The sequence below is a fragment of the Amblyraja radiata genome, chromosome 8 (assembly GCF_010909765.2).
Source record: "Amblyraja radiata isolate CabotCenter1 chromosome 8, sAmbRad1.1.pri, whole genome shotgun sequence".
NCBI lineage: Eukaryota > Metazoa > Chordata > Chondrichthyes > Rajiformes > Rajidae > Amblyraja > Amblyraja radiata.
Genome location: NC_045963.1, coordinates 52,502,868 through 52,527,000, shown reverse-complemented (window position 1 = coordinate 52,527,000; position 24,133 = coordinate 52,502,868). Strand labels below are relative to the sequence as shown.

The window sequence follows — 24,133 nt, the reverse complement described above, 5'->3', positions numbered from 1 at the left end:
AAACTATGAGAGGCATAATAGGGTATACAGTCAGAATCTTTTTCTCAGGATGGATAAATCTAATAATAGGGGGCATAGGTTTCGGGTGAGATGGGCAAAATGTAAAGTCGTGGTGCAGGGCAAGTTTTTTCCTAAAAAGGTGGTGAGTGTCTGGAATGCGGTGCTCAGGTTGGTGGTTGAGGCAGATGGGATGGTGCCATTTAAGAGATTTCTGGATAGGCATATGGATATGCAGGGAATTGGGGTATATGGAATATGTGCAGACAGATAAGAGTTGTTCTTGGCATCATGTTCGGCACAGACATTGTGGGCCAAAGGGCCTCTGCTTACGCTGCACTGCTGTTCGATGGTCTATGTTTCAACAAAAACTTGCGCTTTGTCCGCCAAGGCCTATTGGAACTCCCAAATGCTAACCATTTTAACCTGCATTTGTATTCCCAGCATCATACCAATCTTTCTGATCGGGTTCGATCCTGACTACGGGTGCTGTCTGTACGGAGTTTGTACGTTCTCTCCGTGATCTGCGTGGGTTTTCTCCGAGATCGGTTTCCTCCCACACTCCAAAGATGTAGAGGTTTGTAGGTTAATTGGCTGGGTAAATGTAAAAGTTGTCCCCAGTGGGTGTAGGATAGTGTTAATGTGCAGGGATCGCTGGCCGGCGCGGACCCGGTGGACCAAAGGGCCTATTTCCGCGCTGTATCTCTAAACTAAACGAAAAAAACGGAACAATTAAACTGCAAAAGCAGCCTCGGTAGGTAAAGCAGCATATGTGGAAACAGAAACAGAATTAAATGCTTCAAGTTATCGACCCTTCGTCAGAAGTGTTAATGCTATTTAAAACTACATTACAATAATGTTTACGCTGTTGATCCTTCTTCTCTTTAAACAAATGCTGCCTAACATGCTGAGCTATAGATACATTTTGCTTCATCATTTTGTGGACTAATACAAATTGGATTTACTCAATACTTCACATAAAAAGGGCTACAGAACAAAAAAATAGATAGCTCAAGTTTTGAAATGCAAGATCATCTGCCATGATTTTGCTGTGATATAGCAGCCACAACTAACTGTGCTTTCAAATTCCAGTGAGGCAAATTCTCATCTTTAGAAATCATAATGTGCTGCATTTAACAGCTGTTAATTTGACCAGGAAGTAGTACCAATTCAGTTACTTTGCTGAAATAGTCACGCAAATTAGGAATACGGCACTGGGTTTCAATTAACTATAAAAGGATTTTTACTTTGAACCATAATTATAACTGGAGATTCCTTTTAAAGCTCCACTTACAAAACAATTCCCTACATAATGAGTCTACACTAATTAGAAAAAAATAATGAAACTGTCCTTCCTTTTGTGAAATCATTTTACCATTAATCATTTTATTCTGTAATTTTGCTTTTAGGTCAGATGATATTGCAGCAATTAATTTTGTTATAACGCAACATCCACATTAATGATCTACTATAATGAGGACAGGTGCATATCTTAGACAAATTATGGTGTGGAGGCATAAATTGGAGAATTAAGGCAGCAGTCAGATAATGAATTGTCAATAGTACTGCACCAAATGGATTATCTTTTAAAAAAGCACTTTTAATTTGAGAGGATGCTCTTTCACTGTCCTCTGCCATCAACGCCAATTCTATTAGTCCGTCTGAAGAAGGGTCTCGACCCGAAGCGTCACCCATTCCTTCTCTCCAGAGATGCTGCCTGTCCCGCTGAGTTACTCCAGCATTTTGTGTCTATCTTCGGTTTAAACCAACATCTGCAGTTCCTTCCGACACCATTAGCCCCCTGGCAAGTATTCTAGACTAAAAGTGAGTGTTCACTAACTCCGTGGGGTAGTCAAACTCAGATGACACATATTAGTGAGACGATCTCAAATAATGATGAGCCAGTGTCTAGGAAGGAAATTAGAGACCAAAGTGGCATGTTTTCCAATCCACATGATTTCAAACATCGAAATTCTTTACTTCTCCTGACGCCCTATATTCTGCAAGTGCCACAAAGACACATACCTGTGCATTTGTCACTGCCACAAGGCTGTGCTCTCAGCCACAGTTTGTAGATGACACCACCGTAATGAGCTGGATCTCGGACAATGATGAGACAGAATGCAGAGCTTAGTAACATGCTGTCAAGACAACAACTTCTTCCTCAAAGTCAGCACAATGACAGAGTTAGTTAGGATGCAGGGTGGAGTACATGATAGAGTCAGCATCAATGAGTGGAGATGCTGGAGAGGAGATGGTCGAGAGCTTCATGTTTCATGGTATAAACATCACCAACAATTTGTCCTAGTCCAACCACGTGGACACTATGCACAATAAATCACACCAATGTTTTTACTTTCTCAGAAGACTCAGGAAATTCAGCATGTCTCCAATGTTTCTGACCAACTTTTACAGATGCACGATAAAAAGCATGTTTTCAAGATTCACAACAGCTTGGTATGCCAACTGCTCTGCCCAAGACCACAAGAAATTGCAGAGATGTCAATGCAGCCCAGTCCATCACGCAAACCAGCCACCCTCCCATCGACTCCAACGTTGCCGCAGGAAGCCAGCCAACATAATTAAGGACCATTCATATCCCGGCATTCCTTCTGCTCGCCCCTCTTCCATCGGCCAGCAGACACAAAAGCTTGAAAGCATGGATACAATTCAAGAACTTCTCCTTCGTTTTCAGACTATTGAATTGATCCCTCAATTATTAATGATGAATTTCTTATCTTCCTATCTACCTCCTTGCGTCCCTTGCACTTTTTAATCTGCACTTTCTCTAATACTACAACATTATATACTGCACATTGTTCCCTCACTCCTCTGCACTGCCTGTTATACATGTATGGTATGATTATACTCATGTATGTACGATTTGCCTGGATAGCATGCAAAACAAAGTTTTTCACTATACCTCATCACGAGTGACAATAATAAACCAATACCAATGCTATCAATACGAATACCAGTACTAATCCAAACTCAATTACATAAATTTCCCCTAATGCCCTCCATCCTTTAGATTTCATTCTAAATTCTACTAGTTTTCCCATCCCTGGGCCACATTGGCCTTTCATATCCCATCTGTTATAACACATGATTGTCTCCTAACTCCATAGTTTTTAAATACTCAGCCTTTATTTACAAATCCCACAGTCAACTTGCCTGAACTTTTCACTGTAAACTTCTACAGCACAAGAACCAACGTCAAATTCACAGTTCAAGCTCAGGCATCTCCTCCTCCTTCCACACCATCAATATTAACCATGCTTGCATATGATGAAATTGGAAAGTATTCATCATCCTACTTGCAACAACATCTGCGTGGCATTAGAAAGCATTCAGTCTCGAATAAATCAGAAAGAATTGCTGATGTATGGATTTGCATTAACCAAAATTTTACGTCAGCATATCTCTGATAATTCTGCCTCTTGCTTCCAGGAGAGGCAATGAGCACAATTCTCAGGGATGGCAGCTTACCTCCTGGTTAGTTTAGATGCGACTGATGAAGCTGTCAGCGTGAACAATGTTACAGATCACGTCGTCAGCAAGTAACCAATCTTTCATATTGTTGCCCACTTACTCAGCATATCTATATCATCTCAAAACCTCGTTGCATCATCAGTAATAACTCATTCCACTTAATTTTGTTTTATCAGCAAACTAAGATGGTTTACATTTATTCCTTCAGTCAAATTGTTGGTATTAATTGTGAGTAATTGGAGCCCGAGTACTGATCCTTGCTGGATGCCACTAATCATATTCTGCCAATCTGAAAAAGTTATTGCTTAATCCTGCTTGTTACTTTCTACCCATTAATCAACTCTCAACCCCACTACTATATCACCCTATATATGCTATCTTAGTTCAGCAACCTTCTGTGAAATCTTATAAAAAGCCTTTTGATAATCCAGATGCATCACGTTAACTAGTTTCCTTCATCTATTCCGCTGGACATGTCTTCAGAAATCTCCAATGGATTCATCAAACATGAATTTCCTTTTCTTAATATCAATGTTTCTTCTGCTCAATCTTCTGCAACATAATTTCGTTCAGACCGAAAGGTCTGAATGACAATAAAGGAATGTAATCTAATCTAATCTAATCTTACTACGTTCTGAGTGCCTTTATATCCTCATTGGTGCTCTATTCCTGCTCTAACTTGGGATTCAAAAGCTCTGGTGACGTTAGCATTTATTGCTGTCAAGAAGCTCCGTCCCGTTGAAATGCTGCAGTCATGGGCGGCACAGTGGCAGAGTTGCTGCCTTACAGTGCCAGAAAACCCGGTTCGATCCTGACCTCGGGTGCTGTCCGTATGGAGTATGTACGTTCTCCCTGTGACTGCGTGGGCTTTCTCCTGGTGCTCCGGTTTCCTCCCATGCTCCAAAGATATACAAGTTTGTAGGTTATTCGGCTTCTGTAAATTGTAAATTGTCCCTAGTGCATAGGATGATAATGTTAGTGTACGGGGTGATCGCTGGTTTATGTGGATTCGGTATGCTGAAGGGCATGTTTCCGTGCTGTATCTCTAAAGCCTAAAGTTCATTTGATGAAGTTGTCCCCATAGTGCTGTTGGGGTAGGACAGTAGATCCAGTGACAACAAAGCACTGGTGATACATTTACCAGTCACAATTGTGTGTGTATAGGACAGACCCTGCAAATGGCATTGGTCAAATGCACCCGATGGCCTGGCCCTTTCTGATGTCTTCAGTTTAGCAGAGTAATGGCAGGAACTTAGAGGTATTAGTGTTTAGTTTAGATGATGTTACCAATCAAACTTGCTAACTTATCATCACTGTTACTCAGGGCAACAAGTGGCAAATATTATGTCCTTGGAAAGTTATGAAAACATTAAAAATAAATTAACTTACTCATTATTAGCTCTTAAAAGATCAAGTGTTTGAAGAATCATATTTTAGGCCTATTTCCGATAATTATTTTCCATTACAAATATGTAACTGGAAGGAATTTATACTAATGGGTGTGACTGAACTTTTTTTTAAATCAAGTTCAATACTTCCAATATTGGCACATTTACAGCAAAATGAAACAGACCAGGAAAGTAAATTCAGAAGCATGACCTATAAATTCCTGCAACAGTGAGATTTTGAGGAAAATTAATGTCCTTCAGAATGCACCTCAGTGTTTGTCATGTGTTGGTAAATAGACTACGAGAGTAATGTGAGGAAATAAATGGGAATTATTAGATATAATCAATACTGCGTTACTTACATAACTGAAGCATTTCCAGAAAGAATCAATAAATTCTGGACACTTCTGTAGTACCAAGATGATGAACCATTCGATTAAGTATTTTACAGATGCCTGGTTATCACTCAAGCCAGATCTGAAGACAGTTTCAATAATGCCAATCAGAAATACCTACAAGATAATATTGATGTAGTGTTAACTCAAGCACACGGGAATTTGATCAACAGAATGTCAATTGCTATATGAAAGAAAACTTGTTTAGGCATGACTAAAATAGAAAACATTGTGGAAATTGGCTTTATTAACCACTGACCTAACTGAATATAATTTGCTTTGCATCAGAATTCTATTAGTGTTTTTAATGAGCAATTACCAATGCTATCTTCTGCATCAATTAAAATCACCAGAGGATAAGAAATCAATTATTTAAAAAGTGGTGTATCTTCAAAATGGGAATAGCTATGGGAAAAATAAAAAGGGTCATATTCAGATACTAAAATTGGAAAAGATTCAAATTACTTCATGCTTAAATACTTTTAGTCTCATTGTGCACATAAAATACCATCCCTTGTCTGATAATACCTTACCTTACCTTATCCAACTGGGGGAGGAGCACGAGCAGTGTTTGCCAAATTCTGTTCTTTAGTCGATGCATCATGGAGTTTACATAATAACGGCCTTTGGTATTCCTCAGTTCATCTTCCTGTGAATAGGTCAAATTGTACAATTTGGCAACTTCTGGAAATTAAACATTCAGGGTATTTGCACAACAAATCCAAAAAGATGATGGAAACCATTCTGTACCCATTTACAGTGTGAATGATTTTATGAACAGAAAGGACATACAATTACAATTCTATGAAAGGTAACCTATCAATTCCGAAGAAATTTGCTACCTAAAACTTAACATGTTCTGTTTTTCTAAAATTCTGATGAAAGGTGCTGAACATGAAATGTTATCTGTTTTTTAAAAAAATGTTCATAGATGGGGGTATTTATTGCATTTATCAGATTCAGATTCAGATTCAGAAAACTTTATTGTCTGTCGCAACAGAAAATCTTCTTTGACGTGGCTCCACATACAAACAGGACAATGTACTGACAAGCAGTCATACAACACAGACTTCTGCGAGCACACACAGTGTGCATAGATCTCAAAAGCAAGTACAAAGATTACCGTGGTAGTCATACTTGCTGTCGTTAAATACCGCACTTAATGACTCTCAGAAAAACACTAAACTCAGAAAACATGCAAACATACGGGAGCAGCGCGCCGCGGGTCGCTCACAGAGTAGCGCCCCGCCCCTTGGGTTGTCAGCAGCGATACAATAATAAAGAACACACAAAATGTAACACAAGCATCCACCACAGCACAAAAATTTGGCCAGTCCTCCTCCATTTCCCCCCCCCGTGGACCGGACCAGAGTCCAGAGTCAGTCCAGGATCGGTTCTTCTACGTTCACCGGAGACTTTGTTGTTGTAGGCCGCAGGCCGGCGATCAAGATTTAAAGTCCCCGCCGCAGCCAGAAACACCGTAGACCGCAGGGCCGGCGGTCGACGCTCCCCTCCAGGGGTGATGGTAAGTCCATGCCGGCCCCGCGGTAGAAGTTGGCCGCGTGCCGGCAGTGATGGCTTCTTCTTCCCCCGGGTCCCCCACGAGGGATCCCGAGCTGTAGGCGCCGCACCAGCTGGAGCTCTGCAGACCGCGGCTTCAGGCTGCGACTTCAGGCTGCCGGCTGCCCCGGGCCAGCGAAACGGAGTGCTCCCCTCCGGCGAGCCCCAGCGAGGGCTCGCCCGCTCCACGCTGAGAGTCCACGCTGCGCCCGCCGCTGAAGCCCCGGGCACGTCTCCGGGAAAGGCCACGCCGATCCTTGATGTTAGGCCACGGGGGAGGCGACCTGGAAAAAGTCACCTCTCCATGGAGGAGGCGACCGAAGCGGTTTCCCCCTTACCCCCCCCCCCCCCCCCCCACCCAAAACACACCGAGAAACACAAAATACATACTTTAAAACATACTAAAAAATAAGAAAAGTTTTTGCCACTCATTAATTCTCAAAGAGGCAGTGAACAGTCAACCACATTGAGTACTGGAGGCTGGGTAAAAATAGTAGATTTCCTTCCCTGGACATTGATGAAACAGATGGATTTTTATGGGAATCCATTGAACAAATCCATCATGATATAATTTGATATAATATTTTCATGGGAATCCACTGAACTTAGTCATTTTGATATGTTCAATTTTAGTTAAGATCTGCACATATTTTGTCTTTGCTCTGATGTCATTGTGCCGAAATAAAGCATTTTAAACATTACTACTGCAAATCATTGACAATTCAGTGATCCTACACCCTGATTAAACCCTTTATCCTGTTTTTTTCCATCCACCTATCCAATCTAATCTTCATCCCACAATGCAGAGCCAATATAGGACACAGCAGTCAAACAAACATGCTGTTTCAAGTGCAAACTTTTCCTCAAAGGCTCTTTACGTGCATGTGCATTGGGATTTTTCAGATGGGAATCCTTGACATCGCATTTACTAAATGGCAAACTCCCATTTTCTTGTGAAATAGACGACATGTATGCCCATGACCTACTGACAATCATCTGTAAAACTCACCCAATATTAATGTTATTAAGCATATAGCTTTTTCAATTCTTTCCAGAGGTGTTAGACTTCAGAATATGGATAAATATTTTAAAGGATTCATAATTAATCTACTGATTTACGAACATGTTGCCAGGACTCCCTGAAGAAATCATTTTTTGGGAAAAATAAAGGTTGAGATAATGGGTTTACCAAGACAGCCCTGCTTGTGGTTCTTAGGGAGGGATATAATCCTTATCAGTGTTGGGGCTGGGGGACCATGAAGTAGATGGTTGTGTTGGAATAGCTCCAGAGGAAATGTGATCAATGATTAGGAGAAAATAGATGGATGTATGAGGAAGTGTCAGAGATCTGGTATTCAGCCTCTGTGAGGTAGAGAATGGTGTCCCAAACAACAACTGTTCAGAATGGTTCTTAATGAGCGGAGCACTGAAGTTCAAAGGGAGGTTGATCAGAATGTAGATCTTTCATACAGTTCAGCTATGGTTAAGAAGTCTTGGTCTCCACCACATCACTGAATACCCCTTGTTCAAGTTGAAGTTCAAGTGAGTTTATTGTCATGTGTCTTGCTTTGCTTCAGCACAACAGAACATAGTAGGCATTGATTACAAAACACATGAATAAATAAACTGATAAAGTGCAAATAACATATAATGGGTTATTAATGTTCAGAGTTTTGTTCGAGCCAGGATGGCTGTGGGGAAGTACCTATTCCTGAACCTGGTCGTTGCAGTCTTCAGGCTCCTGTACCTTCTACCTCAAGGTAGCAGGGAGATGAGTGAGTGGCCAGGATGGTGTGGGTCTTTGATGATACTGCCAGCCTTTTTGAGGCAGCGACTTCGATAAATCCCCCCGATGGAAGGAAGGTCAGAGCCGATGATGGATTGGGCAGTGTTTACTACTTTTTGTAGTCTCTTCCTCACCACCACCTTTCTGTAATTTAAACATGTTCTATTTCTAACTTATCTCCGTTTTGACGAAAGTTCTTTGACCTGAAAGGTGAATTCTATTTCTCTGTCCACAAATGCTACCTCACCTGCTGTGTATTTCGAGCATTTGCAGGGTTTTTTGTTGTATGACCACAATGAGAACAATTGTTTTCTAAAATAGATTTTCAATACAACACATAATAACTGTAAAGAGATCAGATATTCTCAGGACTTTATAGTATGGTGTGGAAAGTCTTGTCTTGAGCTAAATATAAGCAAAACCAAGGACATGATTGTGACCTTTTCCCCCCAACAGAGACAGATGGCTGAGGCAGCCACCACTATCATCCAGCAGGAGCCAGTGGAGATAGTGGAGGTATACAAATACCTGGGAACAGCCTTCGACAACCTGCAAAGGTTTTCCTCTAACACAGAGGAAATCCTTAAAAAGTGCCATCAGAGACAGTACCTACTCAGGAAGCTGAAGTCATTTGGGATTAACAAAGACATTCTCACCACATTCTACTACGCATTCATTGAAAATGTAATAACCTTCTCTTTCACGAGCTGGTTCCACTCCATCACCCTGCAAAACAGAAACCGCCTGTTGAATGTGGTTAAGGTCTGCTCGTCCGAACTCTCACTGCCCTATGCGACCAACAGTCTGTAAAGTTAACACGCAGGATTCTTCAGGACCCCTCTCACTTCCTGTTTCCTGAGTTTGAGTGGCTCCCCTCAGGACGCAGACTCCGCTGTCCGGGTTGCTGGACACAGAGGAGGAAGGCAACCTTCATCCCCAGGGCTGTCCAGCTTCTTAATGCTGATCACTGACTCATGAACAAATGAAATGAAATAACCTTTTATATGCACTTTTTAATTGAAGCACTAAGGAAGCACTTTAAAAACTATTACTATGTGTTGAATGTTGATGTGCGGTGTGTGTTGTGTGATTGTGCAGTGTGTCTGTGAAATGCGTGTGTTGGTTGATTGTGCAGTATGCGTGCTGCTTATGTTTGTTGATTGTGTCCCTCTTTTTTTTTTAAAGCTACTGTAATGCGCCTTTTTAAATTGCCCCTCGGGGACGAATAAAGTGCTTTGAATTGAATTGAATTGAATCAACTCCTCTGTCCTGGAAAAGTTCTGCTATGCTGTTAAACCACTCTACTCCCTACAGATATCCTAGTACAGTGCTTTGTAAAGAATCATTATTCCTGGTAAAAATGTCATGTCAATACAATGTACAGCATTGTACACAATGTGCAAAATTGTGCAAAGTAAAAAAACTTACTTTCTCAAGAAGTTTTTTGACCAGATTCTCCATGAATTTCTTGTGCAACAAATTTGATCCATTCAATTGACAGAGGAAGTTAATGGCCCAAATCCGCACAGATTGATCATCGCGGTTTTCACTGCAAGGTAGCGAATTGGGGGGGAAAAAAACTTTTTTAAAGGAGTTATCCAGTTGATTTATAAAATCTAGCTAATGGTTGAACCGCAGACTGCAGATACTGGGATCAGATGCAAAGAAAGAGGCGCTGCTGGAGGAACTCAGCAGGTCGGACAGCATCTCTGGAGGGAAATGGGTAGTCAACGTTTGTGGTCGGGACCCTTCATCTGGATCAGATGAAAGGTCTCAATGTGAAACATTGATTGTCCCTCCACAGATGCTGCCCAACCTGCTGAGTTCCTCCAACAGCTCTCCTTTTTTTGCTCTTGATAATAGTTTATCAAATTATTACTTTTTAAATAATCAAGAAGCAACTTCATGATAAGAAAATCATAAAACCTGTTTATCTGAGAGCAGTTATATTTTGTTTTGTTTTCTTGGGCTATGCACCAATATATAATTTGTGTACCCATATGAATGACCAACCCTTAGGTGCCTGCTCATGGCATTCCAACATGGCAGGTAGAAAATCGACACAAATATTCTATGCAATCTCCAATCTTACATGTGTGGAGCAGGAGAAGATAGGCGAGGTTCACAATAAATATTTCCCCCCTGTTTTTTTAACCACGGAGAAAGACATGAAGACGAGAAAACTTGGGAAAGTTAATGGTGATATCTTGTGGGTAGTCCATATTACAGTAGAGTACATGCTGTATACCTGAAAAAGAATGAAGGTAGATAAATCTCTTGGATCTAATCAGATATATCCAAGGACACGGTGGGAATCTAAAGAAGAGATTTCCAGTCCTTGCAAAGATATATGAATCATTATTAGACATGGATCAGATGCCAGTAGATTGAAGGGTGGGTAATATTGTGCCTCTATTTAAGAAGGAATGCAAAGGAAAACCTGTGAATTATACAGTGGTAGGAAAGCTAGTGAAGAGGATTCTGAATGATATGATGGAAATATTTTTGGAAAGGCAGGGTATAATTAAGGATGTTTAAGAAAGAATGCAGATGCTGGAAAAATCGAAGGTAGACAAAAGTGCTGGAGAAACTCAGCGGGTGAGGCAGCATCTATGGAGAGAATTAATAGGCGATGTTTTGGGTCGAGACCCTTCTTCAGACTGATGTTGGGGGGGGGGGGGGTGAAAGAAAGGAAGAGGCAGAGACAGTAGGTTTGTGGGAGAGCTGGGAAGGGGAGGGGATTGGTGATAATTTTCCAATGTTCTATAGACTCAGGATCAGTTCCTGTGGATTGGAGGGTAGCTAATGTTATCCCACCTTTTAACAAAAGGCGGGAGAGAGAAAACAGGGAATTATAGACCAGTTAGCCTGACATCTGGAAGGAAACTGAAGCATTCATACGGGTTAAGTGGAGAATGTCTAAACACCACACAGACAGCACTGGAAGTCAGAATTGAACCAGGGTCGCAGGAGCTGAGACAGCAGCACTATCTGTTGCACCACTGTGGCTTTGTGAATGTGCCAAAATTGTTTCCAAATTCACAAACTATTCCCAGTATCCAAATGAGCTGTTCTTCTACCGGACTGTTAAAAATTCAGTGGACAACTATTCGCTTACTTTTCAGTTGCCATGTTGGCTGTACAATCATCTCCCAATAGCTCTATGTAAGTGTGTACATCTTGGATGAGCCTAAATGAAAAAAAAAGATATGACAATTCAAATCCAGTGAATAACAACAATATATTTATTATATATAAAAACCAAAGAGCAGAACATTTAAACATTTGTATTTGATTATACCGTGTGCGGATGTGGCGCCGACGGACGAGAGGCCGAAGCCAAAGAACGGAATGGAAACAAGGCCGAAACGACAATAAACTGAAAGAGTCCGAACACGAAACGCCTACTAACCGAAAGGATGGGACGCCTAAATGCAAACTAACCGAAAGGGCAGGACGCCTAAAACCCAAGGAACCGAAAAGCTGCGGCGCCTAAAAGCAAACTTACCGAATGGCCGCTCTGTCGAAACACCACCTACTCGAAAGGCGGCGTCACGTACACGCCAAAGGACCGACTGCCGCTCAACAGAAAAGTCCAATAACGGACTTGACGTTGCCGGGGGACGGGACTTGTCAGCGATTAGTCCAGACCCCCGCGCCCATCACATCACTGTGAAGGCATGAACATTGTCCCAAACCTCCGTTCCACCCGACCCACAGCCCGCGGAGGGTGACGTGGGAGAGTGGGGGCTGTCCCGAGCGATGCACACCTTCGGCCGCTTTCAACTTGGTGCTTGGGTTCAGATTGCCCAGTCACCTATGGCTTGTGTGGGAAAATGAGCCCCACCCTCCCGCCTCCCCCTTCTCTCTCCCCTTGTTTATCCTTCTCCCTGGTTACGCTCTTGCTTCTAATGTAGGTACTGTTTTTAAGGTTTTGGGATTTTCCTTAATCTGACTCATTAATGCCATGTTGTGGCCTCTTTTGGCCCTTCTAATTGTCCACTTGAGTTATTTCCTCCTTATGGGCCTGACCCACGGCGACTTTTTAGGCGACTGCAGGAGACTATGGTCGCCTCACATCTGGCGACCATCGTCACGGTGTGTGCATGACCACATGGTCGCCACATGTTCGTGGGTAGTTGCCGGGGAGTCGCCTTCATGGTTGTGAGGAATTCCCGCATTCTGGGAACTATTCGCGGCCTCATTATGGTCGGCGCAAATTTTTCAATATGGAGAGTAGCGAGAATTCTCGTGCCCTAGGTGGGCCGCCAGGAGGTCCTAGTGGGTTGCCAGGAGGTTGAAGGTTCTCGTAGGTTGTAGCCGGTGCAAAAACGTAAGCAGTAGTTTTCAGAACCAAGGATAACCAAGTGTTAATGTCCGCCGAGCTTCACAGCTGTGTATCTCTGGCTTCTTAAAAGTTAGAAACATAGAAACATAGAAAATAGGTGCAGGAGTAGGCCATTTGGTCCTTCGAGCCTGCACCGCCATTCAATATGATCATGGCTGATCATCCAACTCAGTATCCTGTACCTGCCTTCTCTCCACACCCTCTGATCCCTTTAGCCACAAGGGCCACATCTAACTCCCTCTTAAATATAGCCAATGAACTGGCCTCAACTACCTTCTGTGGCAGAGAATTCCAGAGATTCACCACTCTCTGTGTGAAAAATGTTTTCCTCATCTCGGTCCTAAAAGATTTCCCCCTTATCCTTAAACTGTGACCCCTTGTTCTGGACTTCCCCAACATCGGGAACAATCTTGCTGGCTGGCTCGAAGGGCCGAATGGCATACTCCTGCACCTATTGTCTATTGGTCCTTTACTTTCCCATCCTCATCCCTCCTCTTTACCGGAACATGCCAGTTCGATGAACTGGCCTTTAAACCACTTGCCCAATAACAACTGCTCTCAGTGTACTCTCCCAAGCTCCTGTCTAATAACATTGTAGCTTGCCTTGTTCCAATTTAGCATCTTCCTGCAAGGGACAGCTTTCTCCCTGTTCAAAATAATCTTAAAGCTTATGGAGTTGCGATCACTATCCTCAAAATGCTCTTTCACTGTAACACCAGTCACAGGTCACCAGCCTGGCCAGGCTCATTTGCCAACACAAGGTCCAGTATGTTCACTTATCGGGCCGGACTATCTACATGCTGTTTCAAGAAACCCCCTTAGATACATCGCACAAATGTTGCCTCACCTAAGCCTTTGGCACTGAGCAAGTCCCAGTCAATAATGAAGAAGTTAAAGTCACCCACTAAGACAACCCTGTCGCTTTGGCATCTTTCCGTAATCCATCGATATATCTGTTCCTTTATCTCCCGATTGATATTGGGAGGCCTATAATACAATCCCATTAGAGTGCTTGCATCTTACTTATTTCTAATCTCTACCCATATCCCTTCAGTGACAAACCCTCCAGTATGTCTTCTCTGAGTGCCAAGTGACAGTCTCCCTAATTAGTAGCACAATTCCTCCACTCTTTTGCTTCCCTCTGAGATCACATCTGAAACCCTGAAACTTTGAGCTGCCAATTGTGTTCCTCTCGCAAACATGTTTCCACAACATCATAGCCCAAAGCACCAAAGTTCATCTGCTTTCTACTTAATACTCCTTGCTTTGAAATAAACACTCTTCAACCCATCCGCGTCATCATATTCCTTCGCCTCTCCCTGCCTGTCCATTTTTTGAGACTTTCTAGTCTTAACCTGTAATTTCCCACCTGTGCATCCAATTTCTGACCCACTACTCTGGTTCCCACCCTGCTACCTCTCTAGTTTAAACCGTCGCAAATAGCACTAGCGAACCACCTTGCAAAGATATTGGTTCCCCTCCATTTCAGATGCAACCACTTGTGCAGTTCACCTCTGCCCCAGAGAGATCCCAATGGTCTAAAAATCTATTAAAAATAATTGAAATTGAATTTAACAATAAGATACATAATTTCTTTGGAGAATATATTTCTTAAAACTACGTTCTTCACTTTACCTTTGATCCTTCCGAAAAACAGGCCCAAATAAACAAGCTTCTACAAAGAGATCCACGTGGTGTTCAGCGCTCATGAAAGAATTTGGGAGGGAATTGTTGGTACCAGAACCAGGAGACAGCCATGTTTGGCAGCAATGAGTAATTAGTACATTGAAGACTCCAGTTTTGGATTGTGAAATGTTAAGCAACTTGCTTATAATCTGCAAAAGGACAGAAAAATTGAAATTGCATTTTTACAAACTGAGTCCGAAAACACTTCACGGCCGGAACTGTCACAATGTGGGTAACAGAAGCAAATTAGGTACAGAGTAAGACTCCGCAAACAACAGAGAGATATATGACCTGATGTTATTTCATTCAAATTAGTCAACGGATATATGTTAGACACCTGTAAAACATTGCTATTCTCTTTCATATGGTGTAATGGGAATTGTAACATTGATAGGAAGGCAGACTGGGTCTTAATTTTAAATTAGCAGTTGAAAGACAATGACGTTTCAATTTAAATATATTCAGGTCCCAGGACGGGCTTGATCTCATAACCTTCTGACTCGAATGTGTGTTCTGCCATACGTCAATGCTGACTATTAGACATAAAATAGACTGAATGTCCACAGGATTTTGAAAGCAGGATAACCTTTCAAGTAGAGGCTCGTCATCAGAATACACTAGGTATTTCCTGTCAAAATATGAACATATTTTATTTTCAAAATGTCTAAGAGGTTAAATATTTTTCAAAAATAATTTTTAGAGGAAATAATTGGTTTAGATTTGTCCTGAAATGCATTACTTATATTTGCCAGTTGTTTTCCTATCCTTGCACCCTGGATGTCCTGCATCCGAGTAGGTAGAACAATCTTCGCAAGTATGTTGCCATTATTTCCCAAGCATATAGGAAAGTGTCTGCTCCATGGCTCCTTCACAATGCAATTTCTTCATTTGTAATATACAGACTAACGTGCTCGCAAACAGGTAGATATAGGAGTACACTCAATACAATCAGGAGGACAAAAAGAGGACATGAATGGATCTTGCAGACAAGGTAAAGAAAAATTCTACGAGATATGATAGGTAAGTTAAGAGTAAAAAGGTGGCTGAAGAACGTCCTCTCAAAGATCGATATGGCTCTTAGTGTAGAGCTGCAATAAATGGGGAGATATTAAATTAATATTTCTTATCATATTTACTGTGGAGAAGATCATGCAAGCTAAAGAATTGAGTACACGTTGAGATGTCTTAGACTATATATGAATTACCAAAGGATAACAGGAGGGGAATGGAACTGGGCGATGGGACTAAGGAAGTGTAACGCCTTTCTTTGTTGATTGAAAATAATAAGGTGCATAGAATCAAAACCCATAGCGACCTGTGACATGACCTAATTGCCTGGGGTGGATGGCCTTCTGCTTCCTATGTTTTCAATTTAGTGATTTTGAATCCTGCAATCAATTAAAACTTCTAACCTAGAATGTTAATTGTTTAATACATTTGGAAGTATGGTGGCTCGATTTATTGATTCGTATCAAGCACTTTGAATTACCCACTATATGTTACTGACACAAATAATGGAATTAATCCCAACAAGGAATCAGAGAATGAAGCAAGATTCTGTCTTGCACGTGATGCATGTAAATGCAAGGCAATTACGGGTTATGTAACAAGTGAAAGAACCCCCTCTTCTTAGCATGGTCCCAAAATAAACACGCTTGCAGTGTGTGGGATTCTCTGCATATAGCATGATCGAGGGGCAATTACACATTGATGCAAGGAGAATTATTTCAGATTCTAACTATTTCAGATGAACCATTAAACTTAATAGGATCACTGGCTTGCTTAATAACAAGTTGTCATTTAAAATCTGACAACTTTACTTTTGGTAATTAGCTCAACATGTCATTGCCTGGTATTCACTTGGTTTGAATCACATATTAATAGGCATTTTGTGCTAATTTCATGTCATTACACCTGACTTGCTACAATTGCATACCAGCTTACAATGTTAAAATTTAAGTGACTACCTAATTGCTTTAGAAAAAACTTGTTAATTTACAAGAATTACTGTGCATTTTAGACTATAAAATAATTTCAAAAGTCTGTAGAATTGGTAACAATCTGCCAATTACCAGGTCTACTTTACTCTGGTTCCCTCCAAAGTAAAATGTGCTTCACTCATGCTATTAACCATTTCCATTATATTTATTATACCACTAAAATGACCGTGCACTTAAGTTATTTCCACTCCAAATGTCAATATCTATTTTGACTTGAATGTAAAAAGTAAGTTAATCAAACAGATTTGCCACTGAGTATTGGGTTTTTCAGCAGCATTGCAATTTTTCTGCAGTTTAATTTGATTGTACTTTGCATCGCTGAGCATCCATTCTGTCATTTAAATATTTGTTCTGGGGCCATCATACATTACACATTCACTGGCAATGTTTTGAAAATAACTCTCCTATTAATTTTACTTAGCTAGCTTAGGGGTGAAATATAACTGGCAAATGATAAACTACTTATTTTGTATGGCTGCCTCACATGGCTCTAAAAGAGAAATCACCGTATAACAGGCTGTTGCATATTCGGTTTACATAAGTAAAATCAATTTAGGACAGTGCTTTACATTAGGACCAGAAAATCATATCACAGAGGGTCATCTGTACATGGAACGAGCGGTGTTAGAAGTACAATTACAACATTTAAAAGACACTTGGACAGATACATGGATAGAAAAGATTTGGAGGGATATGGGCTAGGCACAGGAAATTGGGACTGTCTCAGTTAAGCAACTTGCTCAGCATGGACAAGTTGGGCTGAAGGGCCTGCATCTGTGCTGTGCAGCTTTATGACTTTCTATGACTATGTTTAACTGATGTCTTAGCTAATTAACAATATAAAGGCATCAATTAATAAAGATGACTTAAATATGGTCCCAGATATGGCAGGACAAGAAATGTGCCTCAACGCATGTGGGAGTTTGTTGATGGCGAGAATGTCACGCGTTTTTACCATCTTAAAATCTCTGGCTCCGAGTCAGTATGTTGTGGTTTAGGTTTATTATTATTGTCACATGTACCAAGGTACAATGAAAACCTTTGTTTTGCATTCTATCCAAACATATCAGATATATCATGCAATCGTCAAACTCAAATACAACAGATAGAATAAAGGGGAAGATACAAGGTGCAGAATATATGCATGATTGTCTCCAACTCTGTTAGCCTGTTTTCTTTCCACTGATACCGCCTGACTTGTAGAAACATAGAAACATAGAAAATAGGTGCAGGGGTAGGCCATTCGGCTCTTCGAGCCTGCACCGCCATTCAATATGATCATGGCTGATCATCCAACTCAGTATCCCATCCCTGCCTTCTCTCCATACCCCCTGATCCCTTTAGCCACAAGGGCCACATCTAACTCCCTCTTAAATATAGCCAATGAACTGGCCTCAACTACCTTCTGTGGCAGAGAATTCCACAGATTCACCACTCTCTGTGTAAAAAATTATTTTCTCATCTCGGTCCTCTTATCCTTAAACTGTGACCCCTAGTTCTGGACTTCCCCAACATCGGGAATAATCTTCCTACATCTAGCCTGTCCAACCCCTTAAGAATTTTGTAAGTTTCTATAAGATCCCCCCTCAATCTTCTAAATTCTAGCGTGTACAAGCTGAGTCTATCCAGTGTGCTTACAGCATTTTCTCTTTGCATTTTTGGAGGCTAAAACTGAAAAGCAGGGATGTTATGATCATGAATACTGTATACAGTTCTGGTTCATCATATAATGTAAGAGATTGAAGCACTGGGGATCAAAGCAGAGAAATTTACCAGGACGATCTGAAAAAGGTGAGGGCATACAAATAAAAAAAAGAACACATTGCGTCTCTTTTCTCTTGAGAATAGAAGGTTGAGGTCCATGTAAATGTAAGTAGGTCCACCACCAATCATTCGGCATCCTAGGTTGTAGAGCGTTTCTGGATTAACTGTTTTGCCAGACAAATAGGTCACGGACTCTGAGAGGACTATAATGGTATCAGAACGGTCCGCCTAGGCTGCTGAGGAGCCAAGATATCGGCTCACAGAGTCGGCTGCAGTAGTCGGCTATGGGAACGGATCTTCCGGCTCTGGCCGGGCCAGAGTTCCAGAGCCGCTACAGAAATTAGACACTCCAATCGGTGAGGGGGATTTCAAGTGCACTCTCATAATATTGTCCGGATTAAAGGAGACGCCGGATCACCAGTTGCTGGAAAATCGGTATTGGATCTGTTGCAGGAAGAATGACGGAATGAGTCAAAAAAGTATGATTTCTGTAATATATATCTCATGTAATACAATTTATTCTGCATCCCCAGGTTACAATAGGAGTCCATTCCTGTGGACTGTTCACACGCAAACTATTTGTAAGTCAGAAACAAATTCCAGTATGTGGGAGTGGAACCCAGAAACAGCTGCTAGACACAAAATGCTGGAGTAACTCAGCGGGACAGGCAGCATCTCTGGATAGAAGGAATGGGTGACGTTTCGGGTCGAGACTCTTCTTCGGACTGAATCAGGGGAGAGGGAGATACAGAGATAAGGAAGTGTAAGGTGTGAAAACAAGACAAAGGGGGCCACTTTTCAACATAATTGTATAAGGGGTAAGAGTGTTGTAAAAACAAGCCTGAAGGCTTTGTGTCACAATGCAAGGAGCATTCGTAATAAGGTGGATGAGTTGAATGTGCAGATAGCTATTAATGACTATGATATAGTTGGGATCACGGAGACATGGCTCCAGGGTGACCAAGGCTGGGAGCTGAACATCCAGGGATATTCAGTATTCAGGAGGGATAGAGAGAAAGGAAAAGGAGGTGGGGTAGCGTTTCTGATTAGAGAGGAGATTAACGCAATGGAAAGGAAGGACATTAGTTTGGAGGATGTGGAATCGGTATGGGTAGAGCTGCGAAACACTAAGGGGCAGAAAACGCTGGTGGGTGTTGTGTACAGGCCACCTAACAGTAGTAGTGAAGTTGGAGATGGTATCAAACAGGAAATTAGAAATGCGTGCGACAAAGGCAAAACCGTTATAATGGGTGACTTCAATCTACATATAGATTGGGTGAATCAAGTTGGCAGGGGTGCTGAGGAAGAGGATTTTTTGGAATGTATGCGGGACAGTTATCTAAATCAACATGTAGAGGAACCAACGAGAGAGCAGGCTATTTTAGACTGGGTATGAAGTAATGAGGAAGGGTTAGTTAGCAGTCTTGTTGTACGTGCCCCCTTGGGCAAGAGTGACCATAATATGGTTGAGTTCTTCATTAGGATGGAGAGTGACATTGTTAATTCAGAAACAATGGTTCTGAACTTAAAGAAAGGTAACTTTGAGGGTATGAGACGTGAATTGGCCAAGATTGACTGGCAATTAATTCTAAAAGGGTTGACGATGGATATGCAATGGAAGACATTTAAAGACTGCATGGATGAACTACAAAAATTGTTCATCCCAGTTTGGCAAAAGAATAAATCAGGGAAGGTAGTGCATCCGTGGATAACAAGGGAAATCAGGGATAGTATCAAAGCGAAGGATGATGCGTACAAATTAGCCAGAAAAAGCAGCATACCAGAGGACTGGGAGAAATTCAGAGACCAGCAGAGGAGGACAAAGGGCTTAATTAGGAAAGGAAAAATAGATTATGAAAGAAAACTGGCAGGGAACATAAAAACTGACTGCAAAAGTTTTTATAGATATGTGAAAAGAAAGAGATTAGTTAAAACAAATGTAGGTCCCTTGCAGTCAGAAACAGGTGAGTTGATCATGGGGAACAAGGATATGGCGGACCAATTGAATAACTACTTTGGTTCCGTCTTCACTAAGGAAGACATAAATAATCTGCCGGAAATAGCAGGGGACCGCGGGTCAAAGGAGTTGGAGGAATTGAGTGAAATCCAGGTTAGCCGGGAAGTGGTGTTGGGTAAATTGAATGGATTAAAGGCCGATAAATCCCCAGGGCCAGATAGGCTGCATCCCACAGTACTTAAGGAAGTAGCTCCAGAAATAGTGGATGCATTAGTAATAATCTTTCAAAACTCTTTAGATTCTGGAGTAGTTCCTGAGGATTGGCGGGTAGCAAACGTAACCCCACTTTTTAAGAAGGGAGGGAGAGAGAAAACGGGGAATTACAGACCAGTTAGTCTAACATCGGTAGTGGGGAAACTGCTAGAGTCAGTTATTAAAGATGGGATAGCAGCACATTTGGAAAGTGGTGAAATCATTGGACAAAGTCAGCATGGATTTACAAAAGGTAAATCATGTCTGACGAATCTTATAGAATTTTTCGAGGATGTAACTAGTAGCGTGGATAGGGGAGAACCAGTGGATGTGGTGTATCTGGACTTCCAGAAGGCTTTCGACAAGGTCCCACATAAGAGATTAGTATACAAACTTAAAGCACACGGCATTGGGGGTTCAGTATTGATGTGGATAGAGAACTGGCTGGCAAACAGGAAGCGAAGAGTAGGAGTAAACGGGTCCTTTTCACAATGGCAGGCAGTGACTAGTGGGGTACCGCAAGGCTCAGTGCTGGGACCCCAGCTATTTACAATATATATTAATGATCTGGATGAGGGAATTGAAGGCAATATCTCCAAGTTTGCGGATGACACTAAGCTGGGGGGCAGTGTTAGCTGTGAGGAGGATGCTAGGAGACTGCAAGGTGACTTGGATAGGCTGGGTGAGTGGGCAAATGTTTGGCAGATGCAGTATAATGTGGATAAATGTGAGGTTATCCATTTTGGTGGCAAAAACAGGAAAGCAGACTATTATCTAAATGGTGGCCGACTAGGAAAAGGGGAGATGCAGCGAGACCTGGGTGTCATGGTACATCCAGTCATTGAAAGTGGGCATGCAGGTGCAGCAGGCAGTGAAGAAAGCGAATGGTATGTTAGCTTTCATAGCAAAAGGATTTGAGTATAGGAGCAGGGAGGCTCTACTGCAGTTGTACAGGGTCTTGGTGAGACCACACCTGGAGTATTGCGTACAGTTTTGGTCTCCAAATCTGAGGAAGGACATTATTGCCATAGAGGGAGTGCAGAGAAGGTTCACCAGACTGATTCCTGGGATGTCAGGACTGTCTTATGAAGAAAGACTGGATAGACTTGGTTTATACTCTCTAGAATTTAGGAGATTGAGAGGGGATCTTATAGAAACTTACAAAATTCTTCAGGGGTTGGACAGGCTAGATGCAGGAATGATTGCTCCCGATGTTGGGGAAGTCCAGGACAAGGGGTCACAGCTTAAGGATAAGGGGGAAATCCTTTAAAACCGAGATGAGAAGACCTTTTTTCACACAGAGAGTGGTGAATCTCTGGAACTCTCTGCCACAGAGGGTAGTCGAGGCCAGTTCATTGGCTATATTTAAGAGGGAGTTAGATGTGGCCCTTGTGGCTAAGAGGATCAGAGGGTATGGAGAGAAGGCAGGTACGGGATACTGAGTTGGATGATCAGCCATGATCATGTTGAATGGCGGTGCAGGCTCGAAGGGCCGAATGGCCTACTCCTGCACCTAATTTCTATGTTTCTATGTTTCTATGAATCAAGGAAAATGTACAATAAATCATTGTTAGCTAGGAGAAGGTAAGAACAAAACAAACAGAGATAAAATGCAAACGAGGACAGTCAGACAAGTCAGAGAACTTGGAAGGGGGGAGGGATGGGGAGAGAGGGAAGGCAAAGGTTATTTGAAGTTAGAGAGGTCAAAAGTCATACCGCTGGGTTGTAAGCTGCCCAAGCGAAATATGAGGTGTTGTCCTTCAATTTGTGCTGAGCCTCACTCTGACAATGGAGTAGGCCCAGGACAGAAAGGTCAGTGTGGGAATGGGAGGGGCAGTTAAAGTGTAGAGCAGCCAGGAGATAAGGTAGGTTTAGACGGACTGAGCGGAGCTGTTCGGCGAAGCGATCGCTGAGTCTGCGCTTGATCTCGCCGATATAAAGGAGTCCAAACCTGGAACAGCGGATACAGTAGATGAGGTTGGAGGAGGTTCAAGTGAACCTCTGCCTCACCTGAAAAGACTGTCGGGGTCCTTGGATGGAGTCGAGGGGGAAGGTATAGGGACTGGTGTTGCATCTCCTGCGTTTGCAGGGACAAAGTACCTGGGGAGGGGGTGGTTTGGGTTGGAAGGGATGTGTTAACCAGGGAGTTGCGGAGGAGGTGGCGAAAATCGCCACCTCCAACGGGAACCAACCACTCGCCACCCCTTTCCGCTTTCTACAGAGACCATTCCCCCCGCAATTCTCTGATTAACTCGTCCCTTCCCACCCAAACCACCCCTTCCCTGTGTACTTTCCCCTGCAACCGCAGGAGATGCAACACTGGTCCATAAGTTGGGTGTTTGTAAATTGGGGGAACTTGTAAGGTTTTCTAGGAAGTAATGCCTCTGAACAATCTCAATATTTAACTACATCATAAAAATAAAAAATACAGCAGGTGCTGGAAACTTGCAATGCTCAGTTGTTTGGGTTACATTACAATGACTTTACATAGAATGACAATGTGGACCTTGACTGTTCAAATCAAAGCTGCTGTAGTGTTTGCTGTGTGGTAGGAAAAGCATTACATGGAGATCAATAGCTCTATTTTGTGCCAACAAATATTCTGAGTATAAACCTATTGCCCTGACTAACACGGCAGCTGAAAAAAGCAATGTGACAGCAGAATCTCATCATGTGAATATAAAGTACTGAGGGAGAGGGAAGAAAACAATAACTAGATTAAGATACTTATTTATCACCTGTGGAGAAAATTGTATACTACAGCCAGAAATAAATGGGAAATTAAATTCAGAAAATTTACTTCATAGTACATCAAACCTTTAGATGAAATGGTCATTAGTTAAAAAAAGATTAGTGCTCGGTAAAAATGAGAAGTGAAAACAAAATTCTAATATAATGAAAATATTATTGCAGAGTCTCTCCAGAAAAAAAGATGTAAATCTATAACTGAGTTCATGAATAATTCAGCAGTAGTCATTAGAAGCGAATTAGGTCATGCCCAAAGCTAATTTGTGGAGAGATTGATGAACACTCAAATATTCCCCGGTAACAGTAGACAGTTATCAGCTACATTTTTTTTTGCAGTTTAAGATATGGAACAATAAATACTGTGAAAGCACGACCTTATCTGAGATGACATAATTGAGATTTTATGAAGGCTATCTGAGTCTAATTGCATAATTCCAACAAATATTTTTAGTCATCTAGGGAAAGATGACAGGTCTTTTTTAAGATTAAATTTTCACTGCCAGATTATGCCTTCATGATTTAGCTACCAAACAATTTAATACATAAAATCAAAAATAGCAGCAAGAGGCCTTCAATAACTGGTACTGCTTGGGAGGATGCAGTCTTCATCAACATCAATTACAATATGGAGGCACCATATAATCCTTGAAGCCTTTCCATGAACTTAACACACAAGAAAACTATTTTCCCTAAAGATTTCCCCCCCTAATGCATCTCTTATATGCTGATTTTCCCAGGTTACAAAATACTTGTGCAGGAT

General features: G+C 41.8%; 1 protein-coding gene and 1 long non-coding RNA gene across 3 annotated transcripts in view; one reads left to right on the top strand and one right to left on the bottom strand.

Moving 5' to 3' along the window:
* The window catches only part of tarbp1 (TAR (HIV-1) RNA binding protein 1), a 220,731-nt gene that overhangs the window by 80,409 nt on the left and 116,189 nt on the right, over positions 1–24,133 (bottom strand). For both annotated transcript variants that reach the window (XM_033025903.1, XM_033025902.1), the window contains exons 18-22: positions 14,602–14,801; positions 11,737–11,808; positions 10,047–10,167; positions 5,811–5,921; positions 5,240–5,389 (exon numbers count right to left, since the gene is read on the bottom strand). In XM_033025903.1, coding sequence (XP_032881794.1) covers positions 5,240–5,389; positions 5,811–5,921; positions 10,047–10,167; positions 11,737–11,808; positions 14,602–14,801 — 654 coding nt within the window. The remainder of the gene's footprint in view (positions 1–5,239; positions 5,390–5,810; positions 5,922–10,046; positions 10,168–11,736; positions 11,809–14,601; positions 14,802–24,133) is intronic.
* On the top strand, positions 2,511–22,410 carry LOC116976223. The gene is made up of 3 exons (XR_004412898.1): positions 2,511–2,552; positions 9,942–9,945; positions 22,401–22,410. It is a non-coding gene; the product is annotated as an uncharacterized LOC116976223 (long non-coding RNA).